The 17,109-nt window shown below is 35.9% G+C and overlaps 1 protein-coding gene across 2 annotated transcripts in view; it reads right to left on the bottom strand.

Annotated features, from left to right (window-relative positions):
* Positions 1-2,536: 2,536 nt before the first annotated feature.
* Positions 2,537-17,109, bottom strand: part of DNAAF4 (dynein axonemal assembly factor 4) — an 83,973-nt gene continuing 69,400 nt past the window's right edge. For both annotated transcript variants that reach the window (XM_048219486.2, XM_057306206.1), the window contains 3 exons: positions 10,634-10,787; positions 9,580-9,685; positions 2,537-7,855 (listed from right to left, as the gene is read on the bottom strand). In XM_048219486.2, the coding sequence (XP_048075443.2) occupies positions 7,746-7,855; positions 9,580-9,685; positions 10,634-10,787 (370 nt within the window). In that variant the 3' untranslated portion in view covers positions 2,537-7,745. The remainder of the gene's footprint in view (positions 7,856-9,579; positions 9,686-10,633; positions 10,788-17,109) is intronic.

Consider the following 17,109-nt stretch of genomic DNA (forward strand, 5'->3'; position numbering starts at 1 on the left):
TGGAGGGTTAATCAGATTAAAACAGCCCACACCAAAGAGCCCATAAAAACTCCTAGATTTAACTGTCAGATCGGCAACCCTCTTGGGTCCCTTCCCTCTTCAGGAGCTTTGTACAATCACTCAATAAACTTCACTTTGATTCCCACCACTCTTTGTCTGGTCTACCTCTTCATTCCTTGAAGCAGCATGACCAAGAAATGTGGGCACTAAAGAAAAAGAAATCTTGCAACAAAACTGAACTGCATGAAATAAAAAAGCACGGATAGACCATATACAGAATTATTCACCAGCTTATAGTATATTTAGAACCAGGATTCAGAACAACCTAAAAGAAGCAGAATTTGTACTGTAAAATATTAAATTCATCACTTTGTGAGATACACTATGTAAAGCAGTACATTTTTGGAATATGCAAACACACAAATAAATGAGTTTTTAATTTTTCCAAAAAGAAAGATTTCATTTCAGATAACAGTTTGAACAATCAGTTCTTGTAGAAAATAGCTAAAGCTATACATAAGGTAAAAAAAAAAACTCATATACTTTAGGCAAACTTTCCTACATTTACACAATTATCAAAATATCTGACATTTCATTTCCATTTTTTGACTCATCATTACTGGAAATATAGCATGAGCTCTTGGCTTCAAATAAAAAGAAGTTTATCTTCCCCAAGGAATATTTTACCAGTTTATTTAGGTCTTTCTTTTAGCTATAAACTAAAAGACTATCAGAAATATAGTTTACCCCATCAAAAATCTAATAAATATATCTGACCAAATAAGTTGATTTTTTTTTACTATCTATAATAGCTCAAAATTATTATGAATTTACTATTCCTATTACTATACTGTTTGTTTAGTAAACAAAAAACATGTTTATCTCGGTCATAAAAAGGCTGAAATGAAGTATAAAAACTGTCAAAAGTAGTTCCTTGCAGAGACTATCTTGAGATGGTCATAGGGTCATATGCATTTAGAAAGGGGAATTACATTTCAAAAACTGTGGACAATGGCAAAGAGAAGATGCTGGTAATCTGGTCATGATTTGAAGAATAAGCCTGGTTTTGCTGATGATACATGAGAGTTCATGAGGTTGTCTTAAAGGTTTATAAACAAAGGCAATTATCCTAAATGTTATAGGATAGAGGAAGCCTGTTGTATAGAATAGGATGCATGATGCCATGAAACATTCCATTCAAACTAATTCTCCTTGTTCTGATTCTGTGTTAAAAAACGGAATTTGAGTAAATTTGAAAAATTTAATTGGCTTTATTCAACAATTCATAAATTAGGCAGCATCCCAACTAGCAAGTAGAAAAGCTCTGAGAAGCTCTACAAAATGGAAGACTTTATAGGCAGAAACAGGGCAGGACAAAGAAACTGTTAAGAAAAAAAAAGGATCTTTTCAGGCAAGGTCACCTTCCTTTGGGGAAAGGCTAGGGGTCTATTAAGCGATTTACTTCAGTAGTGCTGATCAGGAAATTCCAGATTGACTGGTTAAAGGTCAAATTCCTGCAATTTTATCTTGGTTTCCTGTCAATGCTGGCAAGTGACTCTTTTTTTTTTAATTTTTTTTTTTTTTACTTTTTAAAATTCCAGTATAATTAACATACAGTATTATTAGTTTCAGGTGTAGTGATTCAACAATTCTACACATTACTCAGTGCGCATCATGATAAGGGTACTCTTAATACCTTTCACCTATTTGAACCATCCCCCCATCCACCTCCCCTCTGGCAACCACCAGTTTGTTCTTTTTACTTGAGTCTTTTTTTGTCTCTTTTTTCTTTGTTCATTTCTTTTCTTAAATTCTACATATGAGTGAAATCATATGGTATTTGTCTTTCTGTGACTTATTTTACTTAGTATTATACCCTCTAGATCACCCAAGTTGTTGCAAATGGCAAAATCTCATTCTCTTTATGGCTGAGTAATCTTCCATTGTAGATACATACCATATGTTTTTTATGCGTTCATCTATCAATGGATACTTGTGTTACTTCCACATTCTGGCTAATGTAAATAATGCTGCAATAAACATAGGGATGCATATTATCTTTTTCAAATTAGTGTTTTCATTTTCTTTGTGTAAATACTCAGTAATGGAATTATTGGGTTATATGGTAATTCTATTTTTAATTTTTTGAGTAACCTCCACACGGTTTTCCACAGTGGCTCTACCAGTTTGAATTCCCACCGACAGTACTTGAGGGTTCCTTTTTATCCACATTCTCAGAACACTTGTTATTTCTTGTCTCTTTGATATCAGCCATTCTGACAGGTATAAGGTGATATCTCATGGTGGTTTTGATTTGCATTTCCCAGACAATGAATGAGTTGAGCATCTTTTCGTGTGTCTGTTAGCCATTTGTATGTATTCTTTGGAGTTCGTTCTGTTCATGTCTCCTGCCTATTTTAATCAGTTGGGGTTTTTTTGTTTTTTTGGTGTCGAGTTGTATAATTTCTTTATATATGTTGGACATTAACCCCTTATTGGATGTATCATTTGCAATATCTTCTATTCAGTAAGTATCTTTTTGTTTTGTTGATTGTTTCCTTTGCTGTACAAAGCTTTTTGTTTTCATGTAGTCCCAAGAGTTTATTTTTGCTTTTGTTTCCTTTGCCTTAGGAGACATATCTAGAAAAATGTTGCTATGACTAATGTCAGGGAAATTACTGCCTGTGCTCTCTCTTCTAGAATTTTTATGGTTTCAGGTCTCATATCTTAGATCTTTAAACCATTTTGAATTTATTTTCTCTATGGTGTAAGAAAGTGGTCCAGTTTTTCCAATACCATTGTTTAAACATACTTTCTTTTTCCCACTGCATATTCTTGCCTCCTTTGTCATAGATTATTTGACCACATAATCATGGGTTTGGTGGGTTTATTTCTAGGCTCTCTATTCTGTTCCATTGATCTATGTTTCTATTTTGGTGCCAGTACCATACTGTTTTGATTACTATAGCTTTGTAGTATATCTTGAAATCTGAGATTGTGATACCTTCAGTTTTGTTCTTTTTCAAAAATGTTTTGGCTATTTGGGGTCTTTTGTGGTTCCATACAAATTTTAGGATTGTTTGTTCTAGTTCTGTGAAAAATGCTGTTGGTATTTTTATCGGGATTACATTAAATCCATAGATTGCTTTGGGTAGTATGGACATTTTAACAATATTTGTTCTTCCAATCCATGAGCATCTTTCCATTTGTTTGTGTTATCTTCAATTTCTTCCATCAGTATTTTATAGTTTTCAGAGTACAGGTCTTTCCCTCTTTGGTTAGGTTTATTCCTAGGTATTTTATTATTTTTGGCGCAATTGTAAATGGAATTGTTTTCTTAATTTCTCTTTCTGCTACTTCATTATTAGCATATAGAAATGCAACAGATTTCTGACACTGATTTTGCATACTGCCACTTTCCCGATTCATTTATTGGTTCTAGTTTTTCTCTTTTTTTTGGTGGCGTCTTTAGGATTTTTAATATATAATATCACGTCATCTGTGTATAGTGAAAATTTTACCTCTTCCTTACCAATTTGGATGCTTTTTTTTCTTGTCTAATTGCTGTGGATAAAATATCCAGTACTATGTTGAATGAAAATGGTGAGTAGACATCCTATCTTGTTCCTGACCTTAGAGAAAAAGCTCTCAGTTTTTCCTCATTGAGGATGATGTTAGCTCTAAGTTTTTTATAGGTAGCCTTTATTATATTGATATCTCTTCTCTCTAAACCTACTTTTTGAGGGTTTTTATCATGAATGGATATTGTACCTTGTCAAATGTTTTTTCTACATCTATTGAAATGATCACATTGTTTTTATCCTTTCTCATACTGATGTAATGTGTCACACTGATTGATCTGTGAATATTGAACCACCCTTACATCCCAGGAATAAATCCCACTTGATCGGGGTGAATGATTTTTTTTTTAATATATTGTTGGATTTGGTTTACTAATATTTTTTTGAGGATTTTTGCATCTATGTTCATCAGAGATCTCTCTCTCTCTCTCATAGTGACTTTATCTGGTTTTGGTATTGGGTAATGCTGGCCTCATAGAATGAATTTGGAAGCTTTCCTTCCTCTTCTATTTTCTAGAATAGTTTGAGAATAGTATTAACTCTTCTTTAAATGTTTGGTAGAATTCACCTGTGAAGCCACAAATGACTCTATTTTGCACCTGTTTCTTTTTTTAAAACATGTTTGCTAAGCAACTTTATGATGTGATTTACCATATACATCTGCTTATAAGAAGAAGTGAATTGTCATATAATCTATCATCCCCATGGACATGCTCACTCAATTTTACTTATGAATTAATAGTAAGTAGGCAATCTGTTTTGTTCAGTCTCCTGAGCTTGGTTAATGTGGTTAATGTGAATCTGATACTCAGAGAAAGGTCAGCTCTTCATAGGTCTTTGTCTGAGAGTGAGATTGAACCGGATCAGTTCAATAAGATAAAGAAATACACTCCTGTTGTCAGTCCTTTTGGAAATCACCTACTACCCTTTTCCCCAGATGGTATGTGCAAAAATTCTTTGCCCATGAGGTGCCTGGGTGGCTCAGTCAGTTAAGCATCCAAATCTTGGTTTCAGCTCAGGTCATGATCTTGGGGCTGTGAAACAGAGCCCTGTGTGAGGCTCGGCACTCAGCACTTATCCCTCTCCCTCTGCTCTTCCCCTCACTCACTTTCTCTCTCTCTCTCAAATAAATAAATAAAAATCTTTTTAAAAAATCTTTTGCCCTTATTTGCCACATGGATGAGGCTCACTGCAAAGTACTTGGCTTGCTAGTGACCAGTGGTCTCTCCTTCACCAAACTCTGAACAGGTTCCTCTAAGCCACTTTTTCAACTGGGCCTGATCCTTGGGCCTTGCCCTTAAGAGTTCAGTTGTTAGCAAGAATACTGCCAAGTTGGTGTAGCCAGAATCCCCACCATCAATTTTGATCACTCTCAATATCTGACCAAATTCCTCATTCCCCACAACCTCCCAGATGATACCCAGTCAACCTGGCCTGCTTTCAGCAAGAATCCTGTTAGGTCAGTTTAGCCAGAATCTCGCTACCCCTGATGTTTCCTCTTAGTACTTTTCCATGTACTGACAACCCCAACCCCGACCCCCAACTTGCTCCTTAGCTATAAATCACCACTTGTCCATTGTCCATGCTATATTAGGAACTGACCCCAGTTCTATACTGAGGTCTCTTTTCCTATACTGCAATCGTTCCCAGATGAAATCTGTTTATAGTGCTCTAACTACTGTCCAGCTCTAGTTTTCCCTGACTCTAGGAAACCAGGACAGGAGATGTTTATATAAACATACGTGTTCACTTTCTATTTAGCTATTAGATAGCATTTATCTATTAACAGTAATATTTTTACTTCTGTCAGTAAAGAGCTAAAATGTATAAAAGAAAAATTATGCCAAGCCTGGGCTGGGACAAACCATTTTTGCTTGATGTAATTCACAAACCTCTTTCTGGGAGGAAAGAAATGAGCATTCCTCATAAAATGCTTAAGCACTTTAATGATATAAAGGTTCTGTGAAACTAGTTACCCATCTACGTTAGCTGACTCTCAAGTGACTATCAGTCAAAGGGCAAGTGGCATATTAGAAAATATTCTTTATTTAAATTAAGTCTAACAATAATTATTTACTATTCCTATAAGGCATCCACTGCAAAAATGGGATAGTCATGATCTTTCCTTCGTAATCAGTATTTTGATATAGTTTTGATATTTATTCATAGCCAAATTCATCAATAAACAGGTATACTGTGTGTTTATGTATGGTAATCACATAGTAGTGGGATATTAAAGATCCCTTCACGCGGTTAAAGATCCTTCAGTTTACATTTCTGTAACAGCTACATTTAGCCTATTATCCACTTGGTATCTTGAAATTAATTTCAATCAAATAATTGACATTATGAAAAAAACTAAGGGACTACCATAAGAATTTTTTTCTTATCTTTTATTCATGGACCTTAATAATAATTAGCACTATTATTTGGGAAGTGTGTTTTCATCATGAAGGAGATGGGAGTGTTATATCAATATTTCAACTCTCTCACTACTTCACTTTAAGATAAAAGTCCCTCACAAAAAATAGGAGATTGCTCAAAAGAAGTCAAGTATTCTGTGAATACAAATTTGTCTATTGTTAATTTAAGAAGTCTAAGACTTTATTTAGAGAATAGGGTCAAAAATATTAATAAATAACTAGTCAAGAGTATCCCTTCTTTCCTCCGAGGATTGATCTTTCGCGCTTAGGGGAGCTATTGGGCCCAGTCTTTTTTGGGGGGGGAGGGGTTGGAGGATGGTAAAAGGAAGAGCCTGAAGAAGCACTAGGTTGGTTAACATATTGTGAATTTCAAACTGGTATTTGACATGTATGGAGACTCATCTTTATTTTGGTAACGTTTATTTTTTAAAATAAAAACAAATCAGTGTTGGTTATAAGAAAAAGCAATCCTGCCTTATGAGAAGGTCTATGAACTGAACAAGGCTGCTATGTAAGTTATCTAAAGTTTATAAAAGCAAGTCTCAAGATTGCTGAACTAGGATAGCCTTACACATTCAAAAAAGTATTGTGTTAAAAGAAAAAAAAAAGAATGAAGCTGTTTTATGGTCCACTTGAATGACATCAGATGACCAAATACTGTAAAAACTTATTCCTAAAAATTGTGTTTTGTTTTTCTAAAAATCCTCTAAATATAATCAGACAGTTGTGGTAACTACTATATACAGAAGGTACTGTTTTTGCTTAATGCTTGCTTCATCACTGCGGTACAACACAAACAGTGGTACAATCCAATGCCAGTATCATAATACTTTGTGTTAACATTTCACCCTTTGCTGTCTTTTTCTTTTTCCTATTGCACTTGAAGGCACTAGAAAACATCTCACTAGAAAACTTACCTTCACCAGATAGTATGAAATATGATCAATGCTTTGGGGAACACTACATAGAGTTAAGGTTGAAAATAAGGTTTCCCAAACAGGGTTCCTGGGTGGCTCAGTGGGTTGAGTGTCTGCCTTCGGCTCAGGGCATGATCCCAAGGTTCTGGGATCGAGTCCTGAGTCAGGCTCCCTGCTCAGCAGCGAGTCTGCTCCTCCCTCTCCCTTTGTCCTTCCCCCACTGCCACTCATACTCTCAAATAAATAAGATCTTTTAAAAGAAAAAAAAAAAAGTTTTCCAAACAGTTGTTTTGTTGGGTTGAACTGGTCTACCTTCCCACAACAGGATGGAGAAGTAAAGGTTTTGTGCACTGAATACTAAATGAACATCAGTACTGATTGAACTAAGGTCAACCATTCAATTAAGTAGTATATTTAATTTAAAAAATTATAAACATGGTCTTTTACTTTCAAATTTTACCTTGTCAGAAATGAATCAGTAATGTCCTAGTACTCATCACACCAAGGAATATTTTGTTAGTTATAAGGGTAAGCTGAATTCAACAACAGCAATAACAGCAACAAATATATATATGTAATTAATCCATGTATTGAAGAAGCAAAGAATTAGATCATTCCTAATTTACTTATTCAGAAACCATTCAAATCAAACAGTTCATTTTCTATAGATTTATAATATTTTGCCCTCTACAGAACTAGAGAACGAAAAAGAAAGGGATTCTGCACCATCAGCCATAATATTTACAAAGATTCCTCATGCCTCCAGTTCTTTTTGAAAAACTTAAAAAAATACCTAGTATAATACCTAGTTGCTTCAGCAGTCATTAAGATTTTAGTTCTGTTCCTTGAATTATCTTCCGAATCTTCTCAGCATCATTTTGTACAATTTTATTGGATGGATCAATCTTAAGTGCAGCTTCATAATCCTGTAGGCCTATATTTATATAGCAATGATGGTCAATAAAATTAATATTTTATAAATACTTGTGCTATCCAGATGATATTTTTTATAAAAATAACCACTAAGAACATGGTTCAGGACAAGTACCAGGTTTTCAATCAGATACTCCTTTTCATATACGTATCTCTATGTAGTATTTCTAAAAGACTGCAGAAATTTATCAGTCATTTCAGGAATAATTACACTCATTACATTCAGGGTTCAGTAAGAAGCAGTTTTGGGTTTGCTTTTTTTTTTTTTTTTTAAGATTTTTAAATGTTATTTAAGTAATCTCTACACCCAATGTGGGGCTTGAACTCATGATCCCAAGATCAAGAGTTGCACACTCTTCGGATTGAGCCATCCAAGCATCCGAGAAGCAGTTATTTTAAATTCAAGTACAAATAAACTAACAGCTTAAACTCATTAAAGCATGAACAGACTGAATAAAACTCACATATAAAAAGGACATTTTTATTACCTCGATGAGAAAATAATAAATGACATCTTATTTAGAAATTCTAGATTAAAAAAAAAATTTTTGGTAGACTCAATCCATACTTAATATAATTCATAGACTACAGTTTGTGGTTTTTTTCTATAGTTGTCATATCTACAGAATTCCTTTGAGGATAACTGGTTTAAAAGGAAACCATTGTGGACTGTTTGTTAAATACATCCAGATGAGTCTAAGTCTTTACCAAAAGAAGCAGTGGGAAAATTTCTTTGAGAGAGGAAACTTGAGTTCTAAGTGCGACTGATTTGCCATATGCCACTTGAGGTAAATCACTTAACTTCTCCAAGCCTCCATTTTCTCATCTTTAAAATGAAAAGTACTTTTAGCGCAAAAACTCTATGATGCTACAATTTCTAAAGAATGCTTTCAAATGTTTCGTTCCTGTCTTGATAACTTTTATCTTCATGAAGCTGGATAAGAGACTTAAAAAAAAAAAAGGGTGGGGCACATAAATCTAATTTGGATGCTTTAGTTAGAAAAGTCTCCTAAAAAATCTCAGAAACAAGTTTAAAAATGAACTCAGAAATAATAAAACCTTATAGACTTGCCCATTCCCTGGTAAGGCATCACCAAGGAGTATGCCTCTAGGCCTTGAAAAAAGCAAAGTTGACTGGTCCTCTGGGTAAGGAAGTATGGGAAGAGCATTAAAGATAAAACACTGACTACTACAAAGTCTTGCCTTTTGGAGCAAAATGAGGAACTGCAAAAAGTCCCTAAATACATTAAACATGAAAAATAAATGTTATGGCTTCTATACACATGAGGCTGAAACAAAACTTAGTACAGGCTCACAAACCATAAGCAATGATCATACACTGTGGTAGATCAGTTGTTTCTCAGCTTGTGTGTGTGTGTGTGTGTCTGTCTGTCTGACCAAAGCAGTTCATTTTAAATTTCCATCGTATCTTAAGTGACTCATTCATATCCTTTATCACACATCCTTCCATAGAAAAGTTGTCTGGATGCTCTAGCATTTTCCTGGATGTAAACTTGTTGCTCACATCTTGTCTTAACTGCCTTCTACAGAAAAATTTTTTTAAACACTTCGAAATCATTTTTTGTCAGATAAACTGCAGAGAATATATTAAATGCTAAAAATACAAAACACTGGAGTCCTAAAAAGTTGTGATCTTAAATAACCCCATTGATACTTTTTTCAGAGAATAACTTGGAACTTAAAACATTTCTATCAATTTCTTACCTTCTATGTACAATTCTAGTTGGCAGAATGCCGTCCCACGTCGTATATATGCCTTCATTCTTCCATTAGCATTGTCTGGAACAGGTGGTGTCAATAACTCCAGTGCCTTACAAAATAAAATAAGGGAAAGACAATTTCCTAATTTAAACTTGAGCAAAAACATGATAAAAACCTTAACTTTAAAACAAGCCTCAAGCCTCACCCAACAAAATTTTTGACTTAACTGGCACAGAAATTTATCAAATACTTATATTTGTTTTGAACGATTTAAAGAATTGTTCAGTTGTTCCTCTACAAGATTCATACCCTTTCTCCTAAAGTGATGATTTGGTTTATCATCTGAAACTTCTACAGCTTTATCTTTATTAGCAGGAATGATTAAAGAACATTGGAGGTCTTTATATTCACATTGGGTGATCCAGTTTATTCACTCATTCAATAAATATTTGTGCACAGCACCGTGCTAGTAAAAGGAAAACTGGATCATAAAAATATTGTCAGATCTCTTAATAGCTTAATGAGATCAAAGTATGAGGATCTGGTTATTTCCTTCATATTTTCAATCTCAAGGAGCCACATAAGAAATTTTGCATGTGATTTTCCCTTAAAACAGGTTATTCCGACATGGAAAAAAAAAAGAAAAAAACTAGAAGTTTAAGATAATGACATGAAATTAATAATGAAACCAGGATATACTAGGTTACTCTGAAAATTGGGAAATTATTTTAGAGCTATCCTTCTAATGTGCAAGTGGTAGTGACAATAAGAAAACCAAGTTTTCTTCCTTCAACCTTGCATTAAGTCGGCAAAACTTTAAGATAAAGGGTAAGCACAAACTGACAAGAAGTTGTGGACTTCAACTGATATACTAAGACAATATAGTGTCTTGGAGTATCAAAAAAATACCAGTTTCTTGTCAATTCAAAAAGTCTTTTTTCAGTAAAAAAAGCATAACTAACAAGACAAAAGAAAAAAGATTAAGGGCATCATTTAAGCCAATAAAAAGAGGATAACAATTTTAAGGCACCATATATAAATAAATAGATAGATATACCTTAGAAGAATCTTCGATGGCCTTGTGTAAGTTTTTTAGTTTCAGGTGGCAAGCAGCCCGATTCAAGTACAATAGTGGAATCTTGTTATTTAGTCTTATGGCTAAGTTGTATGCATTAACAGCTGCCAAGTAGTTTTCTTTTGCAAACAATTCACTAATGAGACAAAAAGAGAAAAGGAAAACAATGTAATGTTGAAATAGAAACACAGCAATACTATCTAATGATATTTGGCAGAGGAGACCGCTTACCTCCTTTTCTACTCCCTGTACAACGGACTCGGTCCCAAGGCTGCACCTACCCCACACTTCCTCCACGCACATCAGTGTGTCATCTGAATGGGACTGACCTCAACGCCACCTCCAAGGGTACTCATCTGTAATTTAAGCCAGTAAACGTATTTCCACCCTCTTGACTACAATAACTGACTTGGGGAGAGCCCTATGACCTAAATTGGTCTATTCAGACTGAAGCCTATGACTTTGTTTCCAACGTTAGAGAATGAAAAATTGGGAAAACTCCTCTTGCCGGACACAAGTGAAGAAAGCACACGGCCCAAACTGTTGGTGACCATGTTTAACACAATGGGAACAGCCAGCACTAGAATAAAGCTGATACTACGGAATTATGAAAAGACTAAAAAGGCAGACAGAAACTGAGTCCTTAGTGATAATGGTTAAGCTGCTGGATCAAACCTTCCCTGAAATGCAACATACCTTTAGCTTTTTAGTTATATAAGCCAATAAATTCCTTTTAACATAGAGCCAGTTTAAATTGGTTTTTTTGGTTACTTGCAAACAGAAGCATCTAATAGATTAAATCTTCCAAAATTCTCTTCAAGTAGATGTACATAATTAAAGAATTTAGTTAAAATGTAAAGTGTTTCTTTATTTTTATGTACAATTCTTAGAATTTTGAAAAATGTATAAACGTAAGGAAAAGAGAAAATACCAAATATAAAAAGTACCATAGAACATTTTGTACTCACAAAATGGTACTGTATACTGTACCATTCTAGAACATGATGACATCAAAAGGAAAAGCACCCAGTAAATCATTAGTCAAAGGAAAGATGCCACTACTGTGACATCGAACCGAAGCCTGACTCGAGTTTAAAACAACCGCCGCAAACTGGAAAAGCTAATTCTCCAGTAACAGTGTATGTTTCTAAAGTGCCTCCTCTCAGCTAGGAGGATATTTCTGAATGCAAGTAACAGACAGAATCCCAACTCAAACTGCTTTAAACAAGTAAGGAAATAAATGATCTCACATTTAAAACGTCCAGAGGGAAAGGCTCCATGCCCAAAGAAATTAGCGGCTTGAGGATGTTATCCTAAGGCCTAAGTTCCTTTCATTTCTGCGTCCTACTGTGCTCAGCAGCTACTTCAGCCTAGGGCTGGTTTTCCTCATGGGTGTAAGGTGGCTGCACAATTTCAGGTGCCATATTCAAGCACAATATTAGGAAAAAATGGGACAGTACCTTCTGGCATATGCTCCTTAAGGGCAAGAAAACCTTTCCCAGAAATCCTCCTGGTTCACCTCCTTTCCCATCTCACTGACCAAAAGTACCTACCCTTAAAAAAATATTTTCCCGTAATAAAACCATCAGTCTCTCCCCCTCTCCCTCAATCTCTCTCCCCCTCGATTTCTCTCTCCCCACTTTATCCTTAGTACTACCTGTTGCTGTTTTGGAGCATTTAAGAAAATTCAACAATGTGATCATCTTTTCTTATTAAGAAATATGGAGATATACCATTTTTACAGAGTTGTTGTTGTTACTGCTGTTTTTACAAAGAAGTCTCTACCTTGTGCCAGGATTTCTGAAACCAGTCTCCTCCTATTGATGGACATTTAGAGTTTTTGTTTCCCAATACTTTGCTTTTATAAACACTATAATAAATATTTTTGTACATCTAGCTAAAAACAAAACGATACCACAAACAAAAAACCTCACCAACAGTGTAACGAAAACAAATGTGATTTGTTGGAGTCAATTAGAATTTATCCCGGGACTTGGGAGAGGGTCCCCTTCTAAGTCACATGGGTAAGTTCTACACACCAAAACAAAATAGGGTCTCAGCCAGTAAGGATAAAGGGAGACCATACATTTTGGCTAGATAACCTATAGTGTCTACTACAAGACTTTTTAAAAAATTGTGATAAAATATATATAACAAAATTTACCATTTTTAACCATCTTTAAATGTATAGTTTAGTGACATTAAGTCCATTTACATTGTTGTGCAGCTATCACCAATATCCATTCTCCAGAACTCTTCCATCTTCTGAAACTGAAACTCTGTACCCATTAAACATTAACTCCCCATTCCCTCCTATCTTTGACAATCACTATTCTATTTTCTGTTCTATGAATTTGACTGCCTCTAGGTACCTCAAATAAGTGGAATCATATTTTTCCTTTTGTAACTGGCTCATTTTACTTAGCATATGTCTTCAAGGTTCAGCCATGTTATAGCACGTAACAAGAGTTTCTTCCTTTTAAAGGCTGAATACTATTCTATTGTACGGGTATACCACATTTTGTCTACCAAAATATCCATCAGTGGGCACCTGGGTTGCTTCTACCTCCGGGCGATTGTGAATAATGCTACCATGAACATAGGTGTACAAATACTATCTGTTTGTGTCCCTGCTTTCAATTCCTTTGTGTATATACCCTGAAGTGGGATTGCTGGATCATATGGTAATTCTATTTTTAATTTTTTGAGGAGCATCCATACCGTGTACCATCTTACATTCCCTTCAACAATGTTCAAGGGTTCTAATTTGTCCATATCCTCAACGACATTTGTTATTTCACGGGTTTTTTTATAACAGCCATTGTAATGTGTGTAAAGTAGTATCCCATTATGATTTTGATTTGCATTCTCCAAATAATTGCTGATATTCAACATCTTTTCATGTACTTTTGCCATTTGTATATCTCCTTAAAGAAATGTCTATTGAAGTCCTTTGCCTACTTTTTATTTTTATTTTTTAATTTTCTTTGCCTACTTTTTAAAAAGGTTGTTTTTTAACTGTTGAGTTGCGGAACTTTTTTTTTTTTTTTTTTTTAAGATTTATTTATTTGAGGGAGGGGCCAGAGGGAGACGGAGAGAGAAACCCATGCAGACTCTGCCCTGAGTATGAAGCCGACACGGGACTTGATCTCACAACCCTGAGATCAGACCAGAGCCAAAACCAAGAGTGGGGTGCTCAACTGACTATACCACCCAGGGGCCCCACAGAAGTTCTTTATATACAGCCCGGATATTAACCCGTTATTAGATATATGATTTGCAAATATTTTCTCCATTCCATGGGTTGTCTTTTCACTCTGTTAATAGTGTCCTTCATGCACAAAAGCTTTTAATTTTTATACATTTCAATTAACCTATTTTTCTTTTGTTGTCTGTACTTTTTAAATTTTTTTTTTATTTTAGAGAGAAAGAGAGAGAGAATGCATGTGAGCAGGGACGGGGAAGGGCTGAGGGGGAGGGAGAGATAAAATCTCAAGCAACTCCCTGCTGAGCACAGAGTCCCACTTAAGGCTCTGTCTCATGACCCTGAGATTATGACCTGAGCCAAAATCAAGAGTCAGACACTTAACCAACTGAGCCATCCACGCACCCCAATACTTTTGGTGTCACACCCAGGAAATATTGCCAAATTCAATGTCACAATGTGCTCTGTGTTTTTATTCTAAGAATTTTATAATTTTAGCTCTTATGTTTAGGTGTTTGATATATTTTGAGTCAATTTTTGTATAAGGTGTTAAGTAAGGGTCCAACTTCATTCTCTTTTATATGAATTTCCAGTTTTCCTACCACCATGTGTTAAAAAGACTATCCTTTCTACATTGAATAATTGTTGACAATCATTTGATCATAGAAGAGAGGGCTGTTTCTGGACCCCATCTATTCCATTGGTCTATTTGTCTGTACAAATCTTATATTAACATACACATTGGAAGAACAGTTCCATTTTGGGGACACCTGGGTGGCTTAGTCGGTTAAGCGTCTATCTTGATTTCGGCTCAGGTCATGATCTCAGGGTTGTGGGACTGAGCCCACAGCAGGCTCCACACTGGGCATGGAGCCTGCCTCAGATTCTCTCTTCTCTCCCTCTGCCCCTTCCCGCTCTAAAAAAATAAAAAGTTAAATAAAAAATTAAAAAAATAAATGAAGAACGGGTCCATTTTTCATCTTTAACATAAGTTTGTAGTTTTGTAACAGTTTTATCAGAAAAATTCTCCCACATTCTAAGGGAAGACGAGTTTACAATGAGCATTATTAAAAGAACCTCTATAGAAGACATAATAGCAAGAAATATAAGTATTAAAATATTTTTAATGTTTACATATACGTATTAAAATATAAATTCAAAAGAACACTACATTCTTTTAAGTTCAATGTCACCACAAACATCCAAAAATCTGCTTTATGGCTTTCGGAATGATTTTGGACTTGGAAATAGCCAAATTTCAAAAGGAAAGGGAAAAAAAATTAAACCTGTATCTAAAGGGCAGTAACCTTTGAACACCAAATTTAAATAGAGAAGTTAATAACCATGAAGTCTCCCCTAATGTTCCAAATAAGGCAATGTCAATGAAAAGAATTATGCAAAAGTACTCATTAATTCAACACATACTGAGTACTTATTATACTGTATGTACAGTGAGAACAAAAGAGACATGGACAATTGCAAACAGTCCTGTCATTTTTATGATGGCTGACTGGTGTGCCTTTATAAAGGAAGAAACATCCTGATTCGCAATGGCCAAAATGGCCAGAGATTTTTGTATAAGAGTTGAACGTGGGAGAAGTGACCAGAGGCAGGACTGCTAGGAAAGAAGCACTGAAGAGAAGAAAAGGGCAGAAGAAAGCCAGGAGAAACCAGAAGTGTAGGGCTTAGACACGGCATAGCGGCAGAAGCAACGCACGTTCCAACAGAAGACAGAATAGCTCTGTTGTGTGGGCGGTAAGAACTGTAACAGCCACCTGCCCCTGAAAGGACTTTTAAAGTCCTTGTCTCTTTCAGCATCTCATGGTTCAGCAGAGAAAACATTCTTGGGTATCTCGAGAGCTTCTAAAGCTGTGTATCGCACGCCTTAGTGAAGGCACGTCAAGCAGTACAATGGAGCACTCACAATGCAAACAGGAAGAGGAAACTACACACTAAACAAAATGACAAGTTAGGCTATAGCAGGTACTGCATTGCAACAGAATATTATGGGCTATAAAATGCATACAAACAAGCAACTGAACAGAATGATAATTACCTCAAAGAAGTCATCTTAGAATATGGATTCTAAACTTCTTTGAGTCAGGCAAAAGGTAGTAGTATAAGAAAACTGTCTTATCTCCAGAAACAGAGTTTTTAAAATGCAACAGAGCAAGGCGGATTTGGCAGATCTGTCCTGAAAGTAGGCAGGTGCAAAGGGCTGCTGGGAGATGATTCTCCGTGGGAATCTTATGTTCATGCATGTCTTACGTCAGATGCACGGACAACTTTTAATTGGGACAATCTTTTCAAAGATGTCTGCATAGCACACAGCTTTGGAAAACAGAGTAGTGTCTTCCTTTGGGGCAAAGAACAGATTTATCTGCTGCTCAGTTTGAAAAAAGATATCTCCTTGTGGGGCAAAAGTTGAACGTGTTTGCTTACAATCGTCTTACAAAAAATTGTGTTCCTTGGGCGCACCTGGGTGGCTCAGTCAGTTAAGCATCCAATTCTTGATTTTGGTTCAGGTCATGATCTTGGGGTCCTGGGACTGAGCCCCATGTTGGGCTCCTGCTCAGCGCAGAGTCTCCTTGTCCCTCTCCCTCCCGCATTTCTCCTCCCACCGTCCCCCTCCCCTATTCTCTCACACACCCACTCTCTCTCTCTAATATAAGAAAAAGTAAATAAAAGAAATTGTGTTCCTTAAGTATGGTGTTCTGAGCTGTGGTTCAAACCTGGGCCTGCCTTTGCACTGGCCTTGTGGGACTGGAGGGGCACAGGGAAACGACATGAAGCTCACACCACTTGCTGCGCCTTAAATAATAGTCTTTTGTCTCTGACCCATGAGTATCCTGTCTTCTTCCCCATATTCATGAAACTGCGTAGGCTAACCCTTCACAGTTCTTGCCAGGGCATGGACCCAAACCTAACAATTAGAAAGAAATTCAGTTTGGCAAGTAGAATTGTATACTGTGTTGGGAGGAGATGGCCAAGAATCAGCAGCCAAAAAGTCCAACATGAAGTAAAAGGACATCCAGACAGGCATAGAGAATACAACCACAGAACATACCCAAATAACAAGCAGAAATACAGACTGGCAGACAAGGTCAGCAGGGTCCTATAAACAAAGCTGGGGTTCAGAAGTAGAATTAGCCAGGTAGCCAAAGGGAAAGCAAAAGCAAAGCAGATCCTCAATCTTAAAAGGACTGGGGTATTAGGCAGGCTACAAAATCTGACACTTAGGCCAAAAGAATAA

The sequence above is a fragment of the Ursus arctos genome, unplaced genomic scaffold (assembly GCF_023065955.2).
Source record: "Ursus arctos isolate Adak ecotype North America unplaced genomic scaffold, UrsArc2.0 scaffold_36, whole genome shotgun sequence".
Lineage (NCBI taxonomy): Eukaryota > Metazoa > Chordata > Mammalia > Carnivora > Ursidae > Ursus > Ursus arctos.